The 18,831-nt window shown below is 38.6% G+C and overlaps 1 protein-coding gene across 1 annotated transcript; it reads left to right on the top strand.

Moving 5' to 3' along the window:
• Positions 1-958: 958 nt before the first annotated feature.
• Positions 959-15,505, top strand: smim14 (small integral membrane protein 14). Its single transcript, XM_007889122.2, has 5 exons — positions 959-1,134; positions 6,740-6,842; positions 11,767-11,815; positions 13,548-13,693; positions 14,991-15,505. Exons 2-5 carry the CDS (start codon positions 6,768-6,770, stop codon positions 15,027-15,029), a joined length of 309 nt encoding a protein of 102 aa, XP_007887313.1. The 5' UTR covers positions 959-1,134; positions 6,740-6,767; the 3' UTR covers positions 15,030-15,505.
• Positions 15,506-18,831: the final 3,326 nt, after the last annotated feature.

Genomic DNA, 18,831 nt, shown 5'->3' with positions numbered 1-18,831 from the left:
CTCCCCAACTTGCACCAGTTTACAAGAGTCTAGACAGCTCCTGTTCCACGTAATCTCTCAGCACAAAAAAGCATTTTAGGTCATCATTGGAAAGCCCTGACGAGAGCATTTGCGAGGACCAACCAAAAGAATACATGTCATTTATCTCACTCTGCCTGACATATACAGTATCAGCAACTGGCACTGCGCCGCCTGCAGGTGCTTCTTGCAAATGCTCGTCACTCTAAAATAACATAAAATCAAAGAATTACAGGTCAGAAGGAGGCCATTCGGCCCATCGTGCCCGTGCCGGCTCTTTAAAGGAGCTACCCAAATGGATCCCACTCCCCCGCTCTGTCCCCATAGCCTTGCAACCTTGTCCTCCCCAAATATCCATCCACTTCACTCTTGAAAGTTGGTATCGAATCCGTTTCTGCCGCCCATTCAGACAACGCACTCCAGACCCGAACAGCTCGCTCTGCGGAAATAATTCTCCCCATCTCCCCTCTGGCTCTTTCGACAGCCGTCTTACGCCGGGCGTGCCCTGGCGCGCCGGAGGACACGACATAGGGGTCGGCCCCGAAATGTCTCAATTTCTGGCTCTTTGGCTGCGTATTTTTTTTTTAAGCGATCGCCAAATCGGGCCGACGACCTACAGCAAGCGACCGTTCTGCTCCTGCAAAAAAAAACTGCTGCAGTCTGTCTGTCTGTGTGTGTGTGTCTGTTGTCTGTCTGTGTGTCTGTGTGTGAGTGAGTGTGTCTGTCCTGGTTGGGTCATCACATGACCAGAGAGGGGAGAGAGAGAGTGATGTGATGTGAGTGAGCGCTCACGCGCATGCGCTTAGTGACCCGGGTGGGGAGGAGGAAGTCCAGGGAAACGCTGAAGCGCCCAAACGTATGCGCGCGCAAGTAACATGGGGTGGGGGGGGAGGAGGGCGGATCACGTGCTTCAGATCCGGCTCCGCCCCTTCCTTGTGGTCCTGGTGACGTGGCGCTTTGCGTACGTATTGTTGTTCCGCACGGAGTGGAGGGAACGAAAACAAACTGCGGCGAGAGAGAGAGAGAGAGAGTGAGTGAGTGCGCGCGACGGAATCATCAACCCCCGCCGCCCTGCAGAGCGCAACCGAGCAGGCGACGAGGAGCACGAGCGCAGCGGTGAGAGAACGCGAGCCCGGGGGGCGGGTGGGGCGCGAGGTGGCAGTTGGCGCGCGAGCCGGTTGCCCGTGACGAGGCGGCGAGGGGGGGGAGAGAGAGAGGCGCGAGAGCAACGGTCAGTATCACCGTTGGAACCCGTTCAACCGTCGCTCGCTCGCTCGCTCGCTCGGGCGGGCGGGTGGGGCGCGAGGGATGTACCCTGTTGTCGGGGCTTCATTTAAAACCAATATCAATTACAGTTCCTCTCTCTTCTCCCCCCCCCACCCCCCACCACCCACCACCGGCGCGAAAGGTAAAACACTTGTTAGCTTCTCCGGGGCTCTGGTTTGCCGGTCGGTCGGTCTGTTGTGCCGTGGTTTTAAGCGCCGCGAGACGCTTCCCCCGCCTGAGCGGCGCCAGACAAGTGCAAGTTGTTGTTGTTGTCGTCGTGGTCGTCGTCCGGGGATGTGCTGGGACGGCTGACGTGCCGTTGAGGTTGTTCGTTGCCTTGTTTCTTTCTGGTTCCCTCTTCTTGTTGTTCCTCCTGCTCCTCCTCCTCCTCCTCCTCACCACCAGTCCCGGCTGTCCGGGAGCCGGGCTTTGCTGAAGTCTTTGCTGAAGGTTTGGCAGCGGAGTCAGGAATGATCAGAAAACCTCTTCTGAATTGGTTTGAAAATGAGCGTTTTCAGCGTAAAGTCAAGACGGCCGACCGGCCGCGTTTCGCCCACAAAATATACAGTCAATCCACTTTGCAGTGTATTCCTGTGAAGCGCTTTGAGACGTCTCGAGGACGTGATGAGGCGCTATATCAAATGCAAAGATTATTATTATTATTATTATCATCACCAGAGGAAATCTGTGAATTACAGTCTGTAAAAAAAAAAAAAAAACTGTTTGGCGCTCTGAGGTACTGGCCCGTGCGAAGGACGCTGTTATGTAAATGCATGTTGCTGTTGTTGCAAATCCTGACTGTCCAACGCCTTGGGGTATTCTCCCGACGTGAAAGGCGCTCCATACAAACGTAACGTGTTGGCGTTGCTGTGCGCTCGTCGAGCGGTTGTTGAAAGTAGAGACCAAAAATGTCTGTCTGTCAGTTCGGTAAACAGGTTTCACACATTATAGCTCGCAGATTTCCTGATCAAACAGTCGATCTGACTTTATGCTGAACACCTGTATTTTCAAATCAGTTTAAAAGATGTTCCGATTTTTTTTCAGGGCAGGGAGGAAGCATTATGATTTATTTCACTTTATGTTGAAGCTGCTATAACACTCTTTAACTGACATATGAGATGAATAATTCGCACCAACCATTGAGATTGGTGTAACAAAAACAAGAGAGAGCTGGGAAAACTCAGCAGGTCAGGCAGCATCTATGGAGAAAGGAAAGTGAGTCAACGTTTCGGGTCCACAAACTTTTGTCAGAATTGAATTGAGATTGGTGTATTGACTAATCTTGTTAATTATCTCTCCATACAAATACTTTTGCAGACCTAAAAATGTTAAAGCCTGCGTAGTGTCAGGCCAGCTCAGTTGGTAGAACTTGGTGCCTTTGGATGAGAAAATTGAATTCAAGCCCCAAATTGCGGGACTTGGCTGACACTCCGACGTAGTGCTGGGGGAAAACTGCATTGCTCATCCTTCCGATGAGATCTTAAACCAACGTCCTGTCTCCAGCTCTCGTGGACTTCAAAGAACCAATAGCACCATTTGAAAAGAGAAGGAAGTTTCTTCCAGAGCGCTGGCCAACAATCTCCTGGTCATTCCTGTTCTGCTCGGTGTTGCTAGGTGTTTGTCGCAGCCAATCTGTGAGCAGATTGTCTGCTGTGTCCACCTATACACGTTACAGAAAAATCCTTGAAGCTATTTGAATCAGTTTGCTGTGAAAAAACACGGTATCAAATCCAAGGATTATTATGATATTAGCTTATTAATTTATGTTTGTGTTGGGTGCTATGTGACTTGTTGATTTTATTACTTTTGGGATGATTTTATACCTTTGGGTTGTTTTAATCCTTGTTTTTCCAAATTTCTTTTTAATAAAAACATTCAGTTTTATCCACATAAAGTACTTGCATTTTCTGAAATCAATTACTGGATAATTTAGAAGGAAATTAGACTTATTTCGTACCCCCTCCTCATTGTAAAGCATTAGGAGAGAAGTAACAACCCAATCATATTTGTACAAAGTAAAGGTTTCATGCAGTACCACCACTGTGTAAGAGGAAATAATAATAAAATCAGTTGCATGGGTAATAAGCTTAAATAGCATTGGAGAAAGTCATTCATTTTCATGTGCATTTAATTTCTCTATCAAAGCTAGATTCATAAATAGATCACCTAACATTTGCATATTATGCAGCTGTTTCAAGAAGCATTTGTGAGCCCAACAGACCTTCCTCTTTTTTTAAAAGAGATATACATTATGCAAATGTTTCCACTGCTTTGAGGTGATCTTTTAGACTTCATTTTCAGTGTGAATTATTAAAATCTAAATTAGCTTCCTCGAATTTCACAGTTGAGAAAGCCACTTTTAGCAACAATTACCTTTGAAGGGCTCTAAGATGCTGCAATGTTATAGGTGCTATATCAAAAGCAAGGATCATTATTATTATTTAGTATGAAACTGAGACTGAAATGTTCTCGGACTCAATCTGCGGTATATGCTGAATAGGCTGAGCTCAGCTGAAGGCAGTAATGGTGTCTTAGCACAATCATCATGTAAGAAAATCCTTAAGAAGAAGGATATCTGACATTGCAGAATTCAAAGGATTTCATCATCTCACCCTGATAACCACATCCAAAAGATGATTGCAAAGTGCAACCACCCTTGAAATAAAAATAAAAATGTTCTAATTTTTAAAATTGGGTGATTTTGTAATTTTAGCTTCAATATTGAAATATATCTATACTAAAAATAATAATCCTTGCAATTGATGTAGTGATTTTCACGTCAGGAGGGCATTTCAGAGCACTTCACAGTATTCAGTATAAAATGTAGTGATGTGTTGTAGGTGAGCACAGAAGCCAATTTAATTCTATGAGCAGGGGAGTGGTATTTGGATAGCTCTTTCAAAGAGCCAGCACAGGCACGATGGACCGAATGGTCTTTTTCTGTGCTGTAGAATTCTATGATTCCATGATTTGGACAGGGTATAACCCACAAATGGCCATGGAGTGAATGACCAATTTTATTCAGGAAATTTGGGGTTGGGAAACCAGGAAGAACTTGCTTTTCTTTTCGAATAGTGCCATGTGCTCTTCAACAGCTACTTGAGCAGATCAACAGTTTAACATCTGATCTGAAGGACACACCTCAGCCAATGCAACAAATACAAGCACTGCAATGAAGAGTCGAAGAGAAGAGGACCAACTGAGCCGTCTAAATGTCTGCATGCAAATACATTAATTACACTGTAACTGAAAAAAAATCTAGGTGTTTGGCATAAGGTTGCTGTTTCACTTTTTACTCTTTACTGTGTAACATTGCCCGCCTCCACCACCACCTCGTCTTACTTCTCCATCCATCCCACCGGCAACTGAGACCCTCATTTATGTTTTCATTACATCCAGCCTTATGTGAACGCCCTGCTCTTTGGATTTCCTAGCTCTTCACTAGACAAGCTGTGAACTATCCAAAACTGCATCCGATGTTTTCTCCTGCACTGGGTTCCGTGAGCCTATCGCCCCCATTATCACTCACCTACATTAACTCCCCATCCTCAAGTGGATCGAATTCAAAATTTTGGTTCTCATTTTCAAATCCCTCCACAGCCTTGCTTCACTTTACCTCTGCAACCTCTTCCAACTCTACCAATCTGGCGTTCCCTTTGCTTCATGCTCCTCGCCTTATCTGCTTGACTGATGCATTTCATATTGGCAGATGAACTTTTGACCATTCTACCCCAGCTCTCTGGAACTCCATCCGGAAGTCCTTCTGACTCCCCATGTGCAAAGCCCACTTCAAGACTTGCCTATTTGTCCCCTCTTTCAGTTATTCCCCTCCCTACCCGCTTCGGCTTCCAACCCCGACTCAGGAGCCCACCCAACAGTGTAAATCCCTTTGAGATGTCCTACCAACATGAATACCACTATGTAAATTGTATTGTGTAATACTAGATATCCTTAAGAGTAATCTATTGGAGTATGTGATAAGTATGTGTCATTAACGAAAAATCCTAATGTTATTTGAATGTGTGTGATTTTTCTTTTACTCAAGTAGATGATTTCACAGCTGTGATGTGTACTTTAACATTGAAGTTGTTCATACTAATAATAATCCTTGCAATCGATATAGAGCCTTATCATGTTGTTGAGTTGTCTGTAAGCGCTTCACAGGATTTTACTGTGAAGTGTAGTGACTATTTGTAGGCGAATGCGGGAGCCAATTGGCACACTTCATAGTGTGTTATGTAACTGAACCATTCTACAACTTTCATTTTATCAAAGTCTGTCTGGCACTCACCGACATGATATGATTTCTGACCACAGGAGGTGAAATCCATCAATTATGGTATAAAAGCTTTTCAGACTTTAATTCACATTAATACTGAAACCTGCAGGTGTTTTTTTTAAAAACCAGGGAGATTCCCTGTTATGAGATCCCAAGAGAGGTTCAAATGAAGAAGTAAGTGCCCTCTGCCCACTTGATGTCTTGCTTAACATTAGCTCTTTGCTTTTTTTTACTCTTTGCCTCTAATTCTCGGATAAAATATGTAGCTTTTAAAGTTTTACTATTTTGTGTCTTTAACCCATTCTTATGTGACTACATTACCCACTACTGATGTTAGGCTGACTAATCTATAGTTGTATGATTATAGTTATGTGGTTTATTCTTTTTTTCCTTCTTGAACAGAATGGTAAGAAATGGTAATTTTACAACCCTCCATTCTACTGAAAGATTGTGATTAGGGGCACATTATCTCTGTGTTCCTTCAGCATTCAAGGATATGCACCATCAACAACAACAACTTGCACTTATATAGCGGCATCCGTGCAGGGCAGTGACTCCTCAGGACTTGGTGACTTTTACATTTTGACATTTATCGAGTCATTCATCTGATGTTTGATCTGAAGCTCAAATTGATTTTTTTCCCTAAAACTTTGATGGAATTTTTCAACAAAATTCAATTTTTTAAGAATTTAAAAAAATGCAAATATAAATTATGTGCTTTGTTAGGGTATGTACTGTTTTATGCTTTATCTTTTCTTTATTATGTTACTTTGGCGATTAAAGGAACAATTTGGGTTAGATTTCGTCCATAGTTTTATTGACGTATGATGATTATTAACATGATGTATTTTATATTTCAAAAAGATAGGATGGATTTTTTAACAGTTTTGTTTATTTGCTTTCCCACATGGAATCATTGAATCTTACAGCATAGAATCCCACTTTCAAAGTTTGAAACAAAATCATATCCCACAGCTCCTCAGTGTCCTATATTTTACATACCTTTGTAACTTCATTTTTGAAAGTCTAGCTGCTAAACAGATACTGCATGAGGTCAAATTAATAAAATTTTTCAGGAAGTATATTTTTAATTGTAACAATTGAATTTTAATTGAAATAATCCAGCACGTTTTCAATAGTTCCATTGTAATGGTTTTTCTTTGTCTTAATTACCAGAGACCTTCTGGAGGAACGTCATTTTATCATGGGTGACGGTGGTTTTGATCCTTGTGAATGCATTTGCTCACATGAACATGCTATGAGAAGCCTGATCAACTTGGTAAATCATTATATTCTGTTATTAATTTTAATGTGAAGAAAAAGTTGATAAAATTTGAGGGAGGAAAACACAGTACAAATTATTTAGGACAATTTGTTTTTTTAAATCCTGCAGTATTTTGTGGAACAGTATTTTGTAGTATGTAGAACAGAAAAAAAAAATTGCTATATAATCCTTTGTGAGATAATAGTCTATTATCAACTGTTATACAAATGTTAACGTTGTGTATAATCTAGCTCATTTTCTTTTAATGTGTTCTTTGTTTCGCCCATTCTCCCACCAATGTTTTCCACTGTGTTCTTTAAATTGGGTGAATGGAGGATTGCAGGGGGAAAAAATACTTGTCCAACTGTCTGGACCAAAAACTTAATTAAGGCCCTAGTTCAGACAGTTGGACAAGTGGCAAACAATGGCAATGACAAATATTACTGTCCCATCATTATAGGAGTCTGCTGCTATGGGTGGGAATAATGCTGCTGCTTTTGCAAAACATTTTTTTGAGAATCCTAGAGTAGAATTGAAGCAAGCTTGTTCAGTGAGTTCAATAAATTTCAACTCCCAATTGAGGTTTAAATTTGAACTGGCTGAGATTTCAATATTGTACTTTCAGAGAGCCTTTCTTAGTGATAAATTTACATGCCTCCTTAAATGCTTTTTTGAAATATCTATACAAATAATCTTAACTTTCCATTCTGGTATTTCCTAGTATAAATCTAGTCTGTTAAATATGACTAGGTTTTAATAGGTGCAGGTTTGTAGTGATTTAAACACTTAGATTTTATTATACCAAATATCAGATTCACCTCAATACTATATAAATTGTTCTTCATAATGTGGGATTTGGGGCATCCTATCCTCCTTGGCCTGTGAACAACCAGAGAGGAGAAATCTGCTCCATTTTAAGAGAACAATGGACTAAACAAACCAACACCATGGTATTCATATGGTGAATACTATGGTTTTGGTTTAGGAGTATTAAGAGAAATTGATTTGTTCATACAAAACTCTGCATGAATTTAAAAAAAGCAGCTCACTGAGGAAGTAAGTGACTAGATCTCAAAGTCACTCATTGTGTGGGACACTTGACATATTATGGGGTGAAAAACAATTGTATCAAATGTTAGTATTTTATATTTTAGGTCTTAGTTTTTTTTATAATGTACTGGAATGTTTTAATTACTGGGTCCCAGTATAATTATAGTGTTTGCTTCACATTTGTGATGATCTAGGCTCAGCCTGCCTACCGGTTATGAATCTGGAAAAATAGAGAGAACCTTTGGAAAGCGATGATTGAAGGAGAGGGAAAGAACTTTTAGGTTCTGTTTCATATACAGTATCTGCAGCTGCATGGAAATGCAGTAGTGTTGCTGGTAACCATTCAATTTGTTTGATCTGTTCTGGTTAAGAGATGGTGCAGTGCTGGAAGGGGGAAGGAAAATGGGAAACAGAATGGAAAGTTCTAATATAAAAATATAATCAGATGGGAAAATATATATTTTTAAAAACTGGTAGGTGGGCTCAGGCTGGTAAAAGTGTGAGGCATATTGTCTGGCCATATTTTATATTTTTAGTATTACAAACAAACTGTATAGTTTAAGTACTAAGCTATGCAGCGCTCCCGTGATCCATTTTATTGAAAAGATTCCAAGGCATAGAGACCAGGAAGGTCCAAGATCTGCTGAATTATTTTTCTTAGCTCTTGCAGTACAAAGTTATTCCCCTCCTATTTCGTACTTGTTAGGATTATATGTTTCTTGCAGTTGAATGTTCAATAAAATATAACCTGCCTTTTTTTTAAAAAAAGCAATCATTTGTTTTGAACTCTAATCCCCTACTAATTTAGATCTCAGCCATGTGTCATTCAGAAGTTTGAGGGTTCAAATTTCATCTTAGGACTTTGAGCTCATACTCAAATTCCAATGGAGCTCTGTGGATGCACTGCACACTGCAATATTGCTTGTGCCGACTTTCAGATTAAACGTTAAATGAATATCCCACCTGCCTTTTCAGGTGGACATTAAAGATTCCATTGCACTATTCGAAAAAAGAAAGCCCAACAATTCCCCAGATTCAAATTTAGTCATTTACTTCTTGGCTGTTTTGTGGGACTCTGTTACGTGCAGTTTTCCATACTTGCCTTTGAAATACATAGTTAGTACACAGTAAATCATTTGAAGCACTTTGAGACCTTTCAAAGATATGTTGAGACACTATCAAATGCATTATCTTCATTTGTGGTAGTCCTGTACATGATGTTCAGCAGCATACTATTCAGGACAAAAAGTCAAACTGGAACAGCAGGTCCTGTTAATAATAGAATGAGCAACAATCCGTGTGATGCCAAGTTAACAAATCTGTTACAATTTACATTATATATTCATGTCAGGACAATATGTCAAAGGACTTCACATAGCTACTGGGAGCCTGAACTGGGGGTGGGATGAGGAAGACTAAACAGACTTAAATTTTCTTGAATGGACCTTTACATGATTGAATTCACTGATTGACTCCCATGAAAAATAATAAAATAAGCTAATATTAATAAATTACCTAATCAAAAAATTCACAATAGAATAATATCTATATATTCAATGTTGATTTGAGGGACTAGGATTTGCAGGGCTGCATTCCAACTAATTGATCACTTGGATGTACTGTTTATTACCTGGTCTATTGAAAACATTTGTGATCTATATCTGTGAACAAGGAAGTAAATCCTTAAGAATGCCCAACACACTTATGCAAGAATGCCTTGCATAAGTGTTACTGCTTTGCATAAGTGTTACTCAACAGTGATTTTAGAGGAAGACAGATTTGGAGGAAATAATTTCACTTCATGAAGATTGTTCTCTGACACTTTCCACATTATATACTATCCAGCATTCTTTTTAAGATGTTCATTTCCAGCAACAGTGGTTTGAACTACTAACTAGAAGATTCCAGAAACTTTCCTTAAACTTGTTGTACTAATCATGGCAGGGACAACAGAGTTACTCCACTTGCAGAACTCAGTCCTTTTACATCTGCAAAATCTTCTGAATTTGAAACTGAAAACTGACCTGCTGTTTTAGTCAATATCACCTGCCTCTGCCACTACCTTTAGATATCATCCTAGCTCAGTTGATAACACTCTTGCCTCTAAGTCAGAAGGTTGTGGGTTCAAGCCCCATACCAGGACTTTAAGCTCAGTCTTTTACTCAAGCTATATAATTCTGATCAAGCCACGCCTACAGTACTGCATACATTTCTGGTCAATGTGACATAAGGGAGCTGCCCAAACCATAGAGGCAGTGCAGAGGAGAGCAGTGAGAATGATGCCAAGTGTTGCTGAAATGAACAATAAGAAACAGTTAAGAAAACTAGAGCTCTTGAGAGAAGACATCTCAGGGGGGGCCATTATAGAGATGTTTAGAGTTTTAAATGGAATTGAAATGATAAACCCAGAACAATACTTTAAGATGCCAACAGAATGTGTACAATCTTCCAGACTGAGCCGTGCATCTTTCCATTTTCTTTTCGCTTAATACTATCTGGATTCCCAACAAGAAGAATGGCTGTTTAATGCAGTACCGGTGAATTTTTAAAAATAAATTGTTAAGAGTGCAGTCCTGCAAATCCTAGCCCCTTAATCAACACTGAAAATGTAGACATTATTCTATTACCAAAAATAAATTATACTTAAAAATTGGTCATGGAGAATTGCTGTATGCAAATTGGTGGTGCATCCACATTCCACAAAACATACAGTCACTGTGAAAGGGGCTATACCAAATGTAAGTATCATTTTTAGTAGCAACAGCTCCCTGTGAAACTGTACTCCAGCCATCATGCAAGGAAGGGGAAACTTTTGAGGTGAAAAACAAGATTAAAAATCATTGTTACTTTGATCAAAAAGCACAACTCAATCTTTAACTCAATTTTCCATTAAAATGTATTTTTAATGCTAATGGGAATAATATCTGCTTTGTTAAATTAGGTTTTGTGCTGATGTTTGTTTCTTGCTGGTGTGTAGCATCCAGAAATAATAGAAGTGGGCAGAACCCACGGGTATGTGAAATGTCAGATTTAAGAAGAAAACATTTAAATTGATTGTGGGAGGATTCTGAATTCAACACAAATGACTAATATATATACATACATTGTGTTTTTCAACATTCATAAATGTTGGATCAGCATAACCTTACATAAAGGTTCTCGTAATGTCAATTTCCTCAACGAATGAGGGTTTTCTTTTTGTTTTGAGAGTTAATGTGACACTCTGAAACGTGGCATTTGCCTTTCAGGAAGAACAAACATTGAGAGATTGTCAAAAGAAGCCGCAGTACTTGTTTTCTGACTGGCAGTTACACTTTTTAAAAATATTTTATGTATCAAAAATGCTATAAAGTACATGTCCACCAGAATTGGAAAAAAGTAACTTATACAAAGTAGTTATTTGATTGAGATCCTTTTGGGTACAAGGTTTTGTTGGGTCCAAAAACTTACTTAAATTGTACTTGCCAGAATACTTGCCTGTTGATGGCGGTAGGGTGGATATTTTGGAGGGGTGAGATCAGATGGGCCGAAGGACATTCTTCATTTGAACAAATCTTGTGAGACGGAGTCATGTTAGTATTTTTAAGAACACTGGAGAACGAGCTTCCAAATAAAGAATGAATTTAAGAATTTTCCATATTTTTAAATTATAAATTTTAAGATAAAATGGTCTTGCGGACTAAAACTGGAGGGAAATTTCCTCTTCATTGCCCAAAATGTAAAATTCTCCAATGTAAAAATCTTGCTCCATTCACAAAAAGAAAAGTATTGCAATAAATTGTATTTCATGAAACTGTTGCAAACGATTACAATGAGAAAGAAAGTTAGGAAGTAATTTAAATATCCTTAAAATAACTTGCGATTTACGAAAGCTTGTTTTTTTTTCCAGCTACGACAGTCACAGTCTTACTGCACAGACAATGAGTGTCTGCAAGAATGTAAGTCCTACTTTAATAATAAGAATGTAAGTCCTACTTCAGTAAGATCATGAAATGGTGGTGTGAACAAACAGCAATTGTACATATACAAGACCATGTATAAACTAGTTTCAAAGGTTCCCTGGCTGCCAGGTTGGTGATTCGGTTAAAGGTGATGTTCCATTTTATTTCACTTGTTACATTACTACAAATATGGTAATCTACAGAAGTAAGTCATATTTCAGATTGTTGAATAGATGAAAATATTTCTTATGAATTTTTTAAATTCTTAACCCAACATTACATTTCCTTTGATCAGCATTTTAACTGGTCTCTATTGATTTGGTCATTCTTCTCACTACTAGATGGATATTTAATAATAATCCCTGCATTTGATATAGCGCCTCATCACGTCTTTGAGACGTCTCAAAGCGCTTCACAGAATGTACTGCAAAATGAATTGACTATATTTTGTGGGTGAAACGTGGCAGCCAATTGCACACAGCAGTGTCCCACAATTAGTCATGGATTTAATGACCAAATTATTATTTTAAAAATTTTTTGAAGGGATTATTATCTCCACAAAAGCGATCTGCCAATCTACTAAGAACCGGGTTCCTACTTACTGCTAGGTAACCAAAGGCATATGGGGTAAGGAAACTTGCCTAACACTTTGCCCTGCCTGGAAATCGAACCCAGGTCCTCTCGCTTGCAAGGCGAGTGCTTCAACCAATACGCTACAGGTTCCATGTATATTTTGTGTGAGTGTGAAAAATCAGAACTGATCATTCATACTTGTGAAATAACACCACCCTCAGTGATTAAGAACAAGTTCAGTGATGCACTTTAGGTCCACTAAGTGCCACATCCAGGGAATAACTCAACAGTGAGTGAGTTTGAGGTTATTGCACTAATATTAAATACTATTACAGCTCTATTGTACCTCCAAGTTAAGAATTACGGAGGGGAGTGCTCTGGCTGAATGGACTACAGTTGGTTATATGAGATAATTATAGACGAGATTATATAGGATATTGATGCGCAGAACAGCTGCTGCTCAGGTTCCCCATTTGTAATTGGTGGAAGCATAGCTCAATTGATAGAGATGCTGTGGGTAGGAGGATGATGGCAATGCTCTTACCTGTTTCATGCTATGCGGCTCATCAGGAAGCGTCAAGAGAGTTCCTGGTACCTACTATCCAGCAAATGAGGACTCAAGCATGTGTTTTATTGAATGTTAAATGACCAAATAGTGACTATCCCCCTTGAGGGGGCAGGTAACAAGGACCTTCTTGGGATTGGGTAGCTCTGAGATGACGTGCTTAGGAACAAAATTGTAGCAATTGTCTGCCCTATGTTGACAGATTTCTGCGTGTTCACAGTTGTTCACATTCAATATATATTCAGTAATTGTTACGCTGAATAAGTGTATTAGCAAATTTGTTCTTCAATGAGGTCTGGTAAGTTTTTTATTGCTTGCACGTGATTTCTGTTAATAAACTACACATTGGTTTTATTTCTGAGAAAGCCTCTTGCCTTGGGCATGGTGAATGTCCTTAAGATTTCATTAAGTCAATCCACACAGTTCATCAAGCAAATCTCAGCACAAAATGGTAAAATTCATGGGAGTTACACCATTATACTCGTACGTACAAACTACAAGTGACAAGTGATTTTGCTTACCCAGTTTATAGTCTCCTTTTAAGAATGTATTTCAGCAAAGTAACTTGACAATTTGTCTTTCCCTTCCTAGTGCCAGGCCCAACTACCTCCCCTGATGGTGGAATGACAGTGTCCATGATTATGATGGCTTGGGCAGTCATTGCTCTGGTGCTGTTCCTGATGAGACCTGCTAGCCTGAGAGGATCTCCAAATGGGAAACCATCTGGGCCACGTAATGTAAGCTGTTTCAATTACAACTTTTTTTTTTTTGCAAATCTACTTTGTACCTGTTTTGTTCTGTTGCCCACTTCTGAATAGGACCAAATGTGCCCTCTTCTATAACCAAATCGATTATTGAGCAATACTTTTTTTAAAAAAATCGTATAAATATTGATTGAACCCATGATCTGGTATTTTTACACTTACCTTGCTCCTAGAAGAGCATATTTAATTCTCATACAATTGTAAACAAGTTTTTACAACAGAAAAGGCATAAAAAAAACTTCCAGTTCACAGTGTTCAGGCATAGAAGGCCTCCCGGTATTCCAGCAACTTCTGGACTGCTTTCTCTTTGCATGAGCAGCACAGTTTGGCAGTTAAATCAGCAACTTGCTGACCTGGTTGCCACACTACAGTGCTATCTATTATATTCTGAGGTCTGATATTATAGACCTAAACTGGCCAGTCCTGGCTTGGCACCTGAGGAAGGGCTGGGGGAGGGGAAAGGTGTGGTCAAAGAGAAAGGTTGTGAGACAGACCTTGAAAGAAGTGAGGGTGGGAGCAAGTTATAATTAAATTATAAATCCCCATTTATAATTAGGGTGGTTGGGATGCTTGGCTTACTTCCTCGTAGCTGAAGTGTTGTTTGTGAGCCAGTACATAATAATGGCATGAGGCAAATCTCCTTTTCCTTTTTTTCTCTCTCTTCCCTTATGTTCTATTGCCTAGACACTTTCAGTGACGATGGACAGTGTTTATGATGAACATAGCTTTGGTAGTTATTACCCTTATCGTCTTGGATGAGCCCTCCAGTTACACAATTCTGCTCACGATTCATTTTTTAAAATAATATTTGCCTTTATTCTTCAATTGGCTACAGCAACACCGTTTAAATCAATTGCCACCATAAGATTATTGGATGAAAATTAGCTAATATCTTCAATAAATTCAGTAGTATTTGCTTGACAACAGTAATATATTGTTGCTGTTAAAGTAAATGTTTATAATGGGAAGTGATTGCTACTAATAGATCTTTGTTATCTGCACACTGTAATGATGCAGAATTTTAAGCAACTAGCCTGTTGCACTTGTTCATTTCAGGAATTTTAGTGACCTTGTATAATTCCTGAATTTTTTGGGGGTAGGGTTATTAATTCACTGAAAGTTTACATAAAATGCTAATAATCTACATGTTGTCATAACTTCCCTCTGAGACATTTATGATTCCATTTGGTTTCAGTATTCTTTAAAACAATCAGTTGTACCAATATTTGTACTATAACTTCTATTGATAATCAGTTCATTTATTTCCTAGAATCCAAGACAAGAACCCCCAGCACCTCCTGTGGACTAAGCCTTACCAGCCAAAAAAGGCAACCGGGAATCCAGTTAACCAAAATGATGACTAACTGACTAACTCTCAAAAACTCTTGTTTACTGGTGTATGTTTTTCAAAGATATTTTGAACTTAAAGGAGCAATATTCTCTCAGTGGCATTCTTAATGGTTGAATAGTTTATTCTGTAGCCTTAAAATTATGAATTAAACGACATGTTTTTCAAAAACTATTCTGAAAAGCAACACTGGTGCTCCTGGAACTTCCACAGAATAGATGTTTTGACAGCCATCTTGAGCAAATGGGTTACTGCAGTCCTATGTTTCTCATAACAGAGCATTGTGCAAGGATAGGTGGGATAAGTTTATTGTCTCGTTTGTTACTGCACCCAACACTGGCAGGACCAGTTAAATAAAGGGTTCATTACCCTCAAAACTGAAAAATATTAATTAACTTTTATTTGTCAGTTTATAAAAATGATTTTTTTATTAACCAAACATATATGGCTTAGTGCTCCTTTATGTTGTTTGCAATAATTAGTTTGAAATAGTTGCTTTTTAGCACTTTTTGTAACCATTATATTTACAAACTTTTGGAACAGTAACTTCTTTTGCGATGCAGTACATTCCAAACACCCGGCAGTTTATGCAATATGTTTGATAGGAATTTTCTGTAAATACTGGATTGAGGTCAGTGTAACAAACTAGTGCCAACCTATGTTGGAAAGGTATTACATTTAGTGTCCTTCAAACTTGAGGATGATCTTGTGAGCTGAATACTCGCCACAATTGCAGTGCCAAATTGTTATGCAATGCAGATATGTGACATGACAGAAAAACACGGTAGCTCATTTTCAGGCTGCTTCTAAGGCAAGACACGCAAAAGGCACTCTAACCAAACGCTGGATTCAAGTGGCACAACCCCAGGATTCTAACTTATTCTTTCCCTTGTCCCATGGGTTTGAAGGTGATGCATTTTAGGACTATTCTGTGCTTTGTTCCCCGTAAAATGCTATCCTGCCTGGAGAGCGCTATATAAGTGCAAGTTGTTGTTGGTCTTTGCATGGAAAACAGTAAGACAGAATCCTTGCATAGGAAATGCCACTACTGCATTGCATCTACATAATCTGAGGAATCTCCATTTACCCTTACTCTGTGTTCTGACATTTATCTATTTAATCCATTATCCATGCCACCAATTTGACTTTATTACCATGTACCTTGATTTCCTTAAACAGTTTCTTGTAATGCACCTTATCAAATTCTTCTGAAATTCCCTAAATACTGCATTACACTCTTGACTTCCTCAAAACATTCAATTACAAGCTGCCATTAAAAAACAAATCTTTCCCTTTCATGTCAATTTCTGCGTTTCTCAGTATTCACAAATGAAATCCTGTCTCTTGAAGTTAACCAACAATTGTGGTAATAATTATCATATATTCCTCAGTTTATTCTCTTCCCCTTTTTCAAATGTGGATATAAAATTTACCACTTTCTACTCTGGTGTAATTCCCATCCCAAACATATGTTGAATACCAGCCAATGCATCTCTATCTCCTTCAGTATTCTGGGATGCATACCATACTGGCATAGCGACTACTATTTTAATGTTCATTAACATTTTAGTACCATCTCCCTTTTAATAGTTAGCTCCAGTTGATGTTCTTTAATATCTTTGCTTGGTATTCCTAGAATCCCACTTCCACATCTTCTAAAAACAAAAGCGAAGTACAGTACTTGCATCATTCCTTCATCCTTAACTACATGATTGCCCTCTTTGGCTGGACCCATCCCTTTCTTTGACCATACTCTAAGCAATATTAAAAACTTTTGCTATTGTTCTTTACGTTGACTGATAATCTTATGTAGCACTTTCTCTTAGCCTAATCTAACTTTTTGCTGCCCTATTAAATATTTTTGATTTTTTGCAGTTTTCTCCTCTATTCATGTGCTACTTTTTAAAACCTTGGGATAAATAGTCGTCCATTATTACAACCCTCTTAATACAGCCTCTCTAAATTGCCTGCAATCATCCTCTTTCTTTCTATTTAATGGTCCATAATGTGCTCCCAATACAGTAACAGATTCTTATTCATTCTAAATTTTGTACAAATTCAAGTTATTTCTGATGATATTGCAGTAAGAAATTGCATTAGGTTATGAAAGGAATTCTCTAGATTGAGTACAACAACAACTTGCATTTATATAGAATCCCTCACCCAGGAAAGCTTCCCAAAGCGCTTGGGAGTAAGTGAGGTTTAAGAGAGAGAACAAATTCAGTACTAATACTGACTGAAGGCTTGCTTGAATTAGGCATCCAAAAATGACGTCTGAAGTGACCTTTTTAGTTATTTCATAATGATTATTGTAACGGTTAACACAGCAACAGTGGAATGCAGTTTTATGGTTGTGTACATTCAAATTATAAATATATTTATAATCCTAACATTGAAATGGTTCAAAGCATTTCACAGGTAATGGTTGTCAAAGAAGTGACTGTATTTATAGGTAAATATGATAGCTAATTTGCAAATAGCAGGTGCACAAACTGCCAAGAAATAAATGACTAATTTATGTGGGGTGAATGGGGCCACAGAGAGAAGCTCCATTCTCTTTTTTTTACATAGTGCCCTGGGATCTTTAATGTCCACCTGAATGGGCAAAGCCTCAGTTTCATGTTTCATCCTTTGGATATTATCAATCCTAACTCTTATCCTAATATTTGGGGATGTGCAGTTAGGTGACACATTCAAACACCAACAGCTGATACTGTGGAATGATATTAAGTGGATTTGTACGAAGTAATGGATGTCCTTTCTGAGCTGTGGGAAAATGTTCTTTCGTTGCCAATTTTAGGTGCCTCTCTCTTGGACCTCCTAGTGGCGGGTTTAAAACTTGCCTTTGATTTTTTTTAAATGGAGGATTTTGTTACTTTGTTGGTTTTGCTGCTGTACCCTGCATTTTGACTTAATTCATCATAATTTGTGATTCTCACTTGTTTCTAGATATTTATTAGTTTTTTTCATTGAAGTACACTGAAGCTGTACTCGATCCATAGAACAAAATTGCTTTGCATATTGTATCTTTTGCAAAGAAGCCCAGTAGTCTTAATGATTTACAAAATCCTTTGCCACCTACTGTTCTTGCACTTGCTCAGGAGGCTCAGTGGGATGCTTTGCCCTGACATTTAACCTTGGAAAAAATAACTGACAGATCTTTTTTGCCAAAGCAAATGTGCCACCTGCCTTACTGATCAAATGTCACAATTGGGTTCTCCAGTCAAAAATGGAAATCTGACTGTCGAATGAGATCAATAAGCAAGTTAAGATCATTTTGGCATGATATTAAAAACATAGCTATAATTTCAAACTTGCATTTATACAGCGCCCCTCACGCAGAATATAGTGCCAGAGCCCTTGAGAAGTTGACCAGATATGTGATATACATTACAGTATAATCTTGATTTTTTTTGCCTAGTTCCACATGAACATTTATTTTACTGTCCCAACAACCTAAATTGCTTTCTCCTGAACTATGCCACATTACAGTTGATTTGGTTATTCCAATCTAAACTTGTACGCCAGGTTTGCTTTTTAATCTCTTTACTGGGCATTTCTGATTAAGCATAAGGTCTCAATCTAGCACTGAGATTAACTTTTTAATAGGTTTTGAAGTTTGTTGGTGTCTGTTACATTACTGATAATTTAAATAGGAATTATAAATTAAATATTTTTATGTATTTTATGTGTGGACTTTGCACAAATTGAAGGCATTTATTGCTCAAATAGGAAGAATGCAATCAACAATTTATCCAAACTT

The sequence above is a fragment of the Callorhinchus milii genome, unplaced genomic scaffold (assembly GCF_018977255.1).
Source record: "Callorhinchus milii isolate IMCB2004 unplaced genomic scaffold, IMCB_Cmil_1.0 Scaffold1, whole genome shotgun sequence".
Lineage (NCBI taxonomy): Eukaryota > Metazoa > Chordata > Chondrichthyes > Chimaeriformes > Callorhinchidae > Callorhinchus > Callorhinchus milii.
Note: the sequence above shows the minus strand (reverse complement) of the source record. Positions and strands in the feature narration are given on the sequence as shown.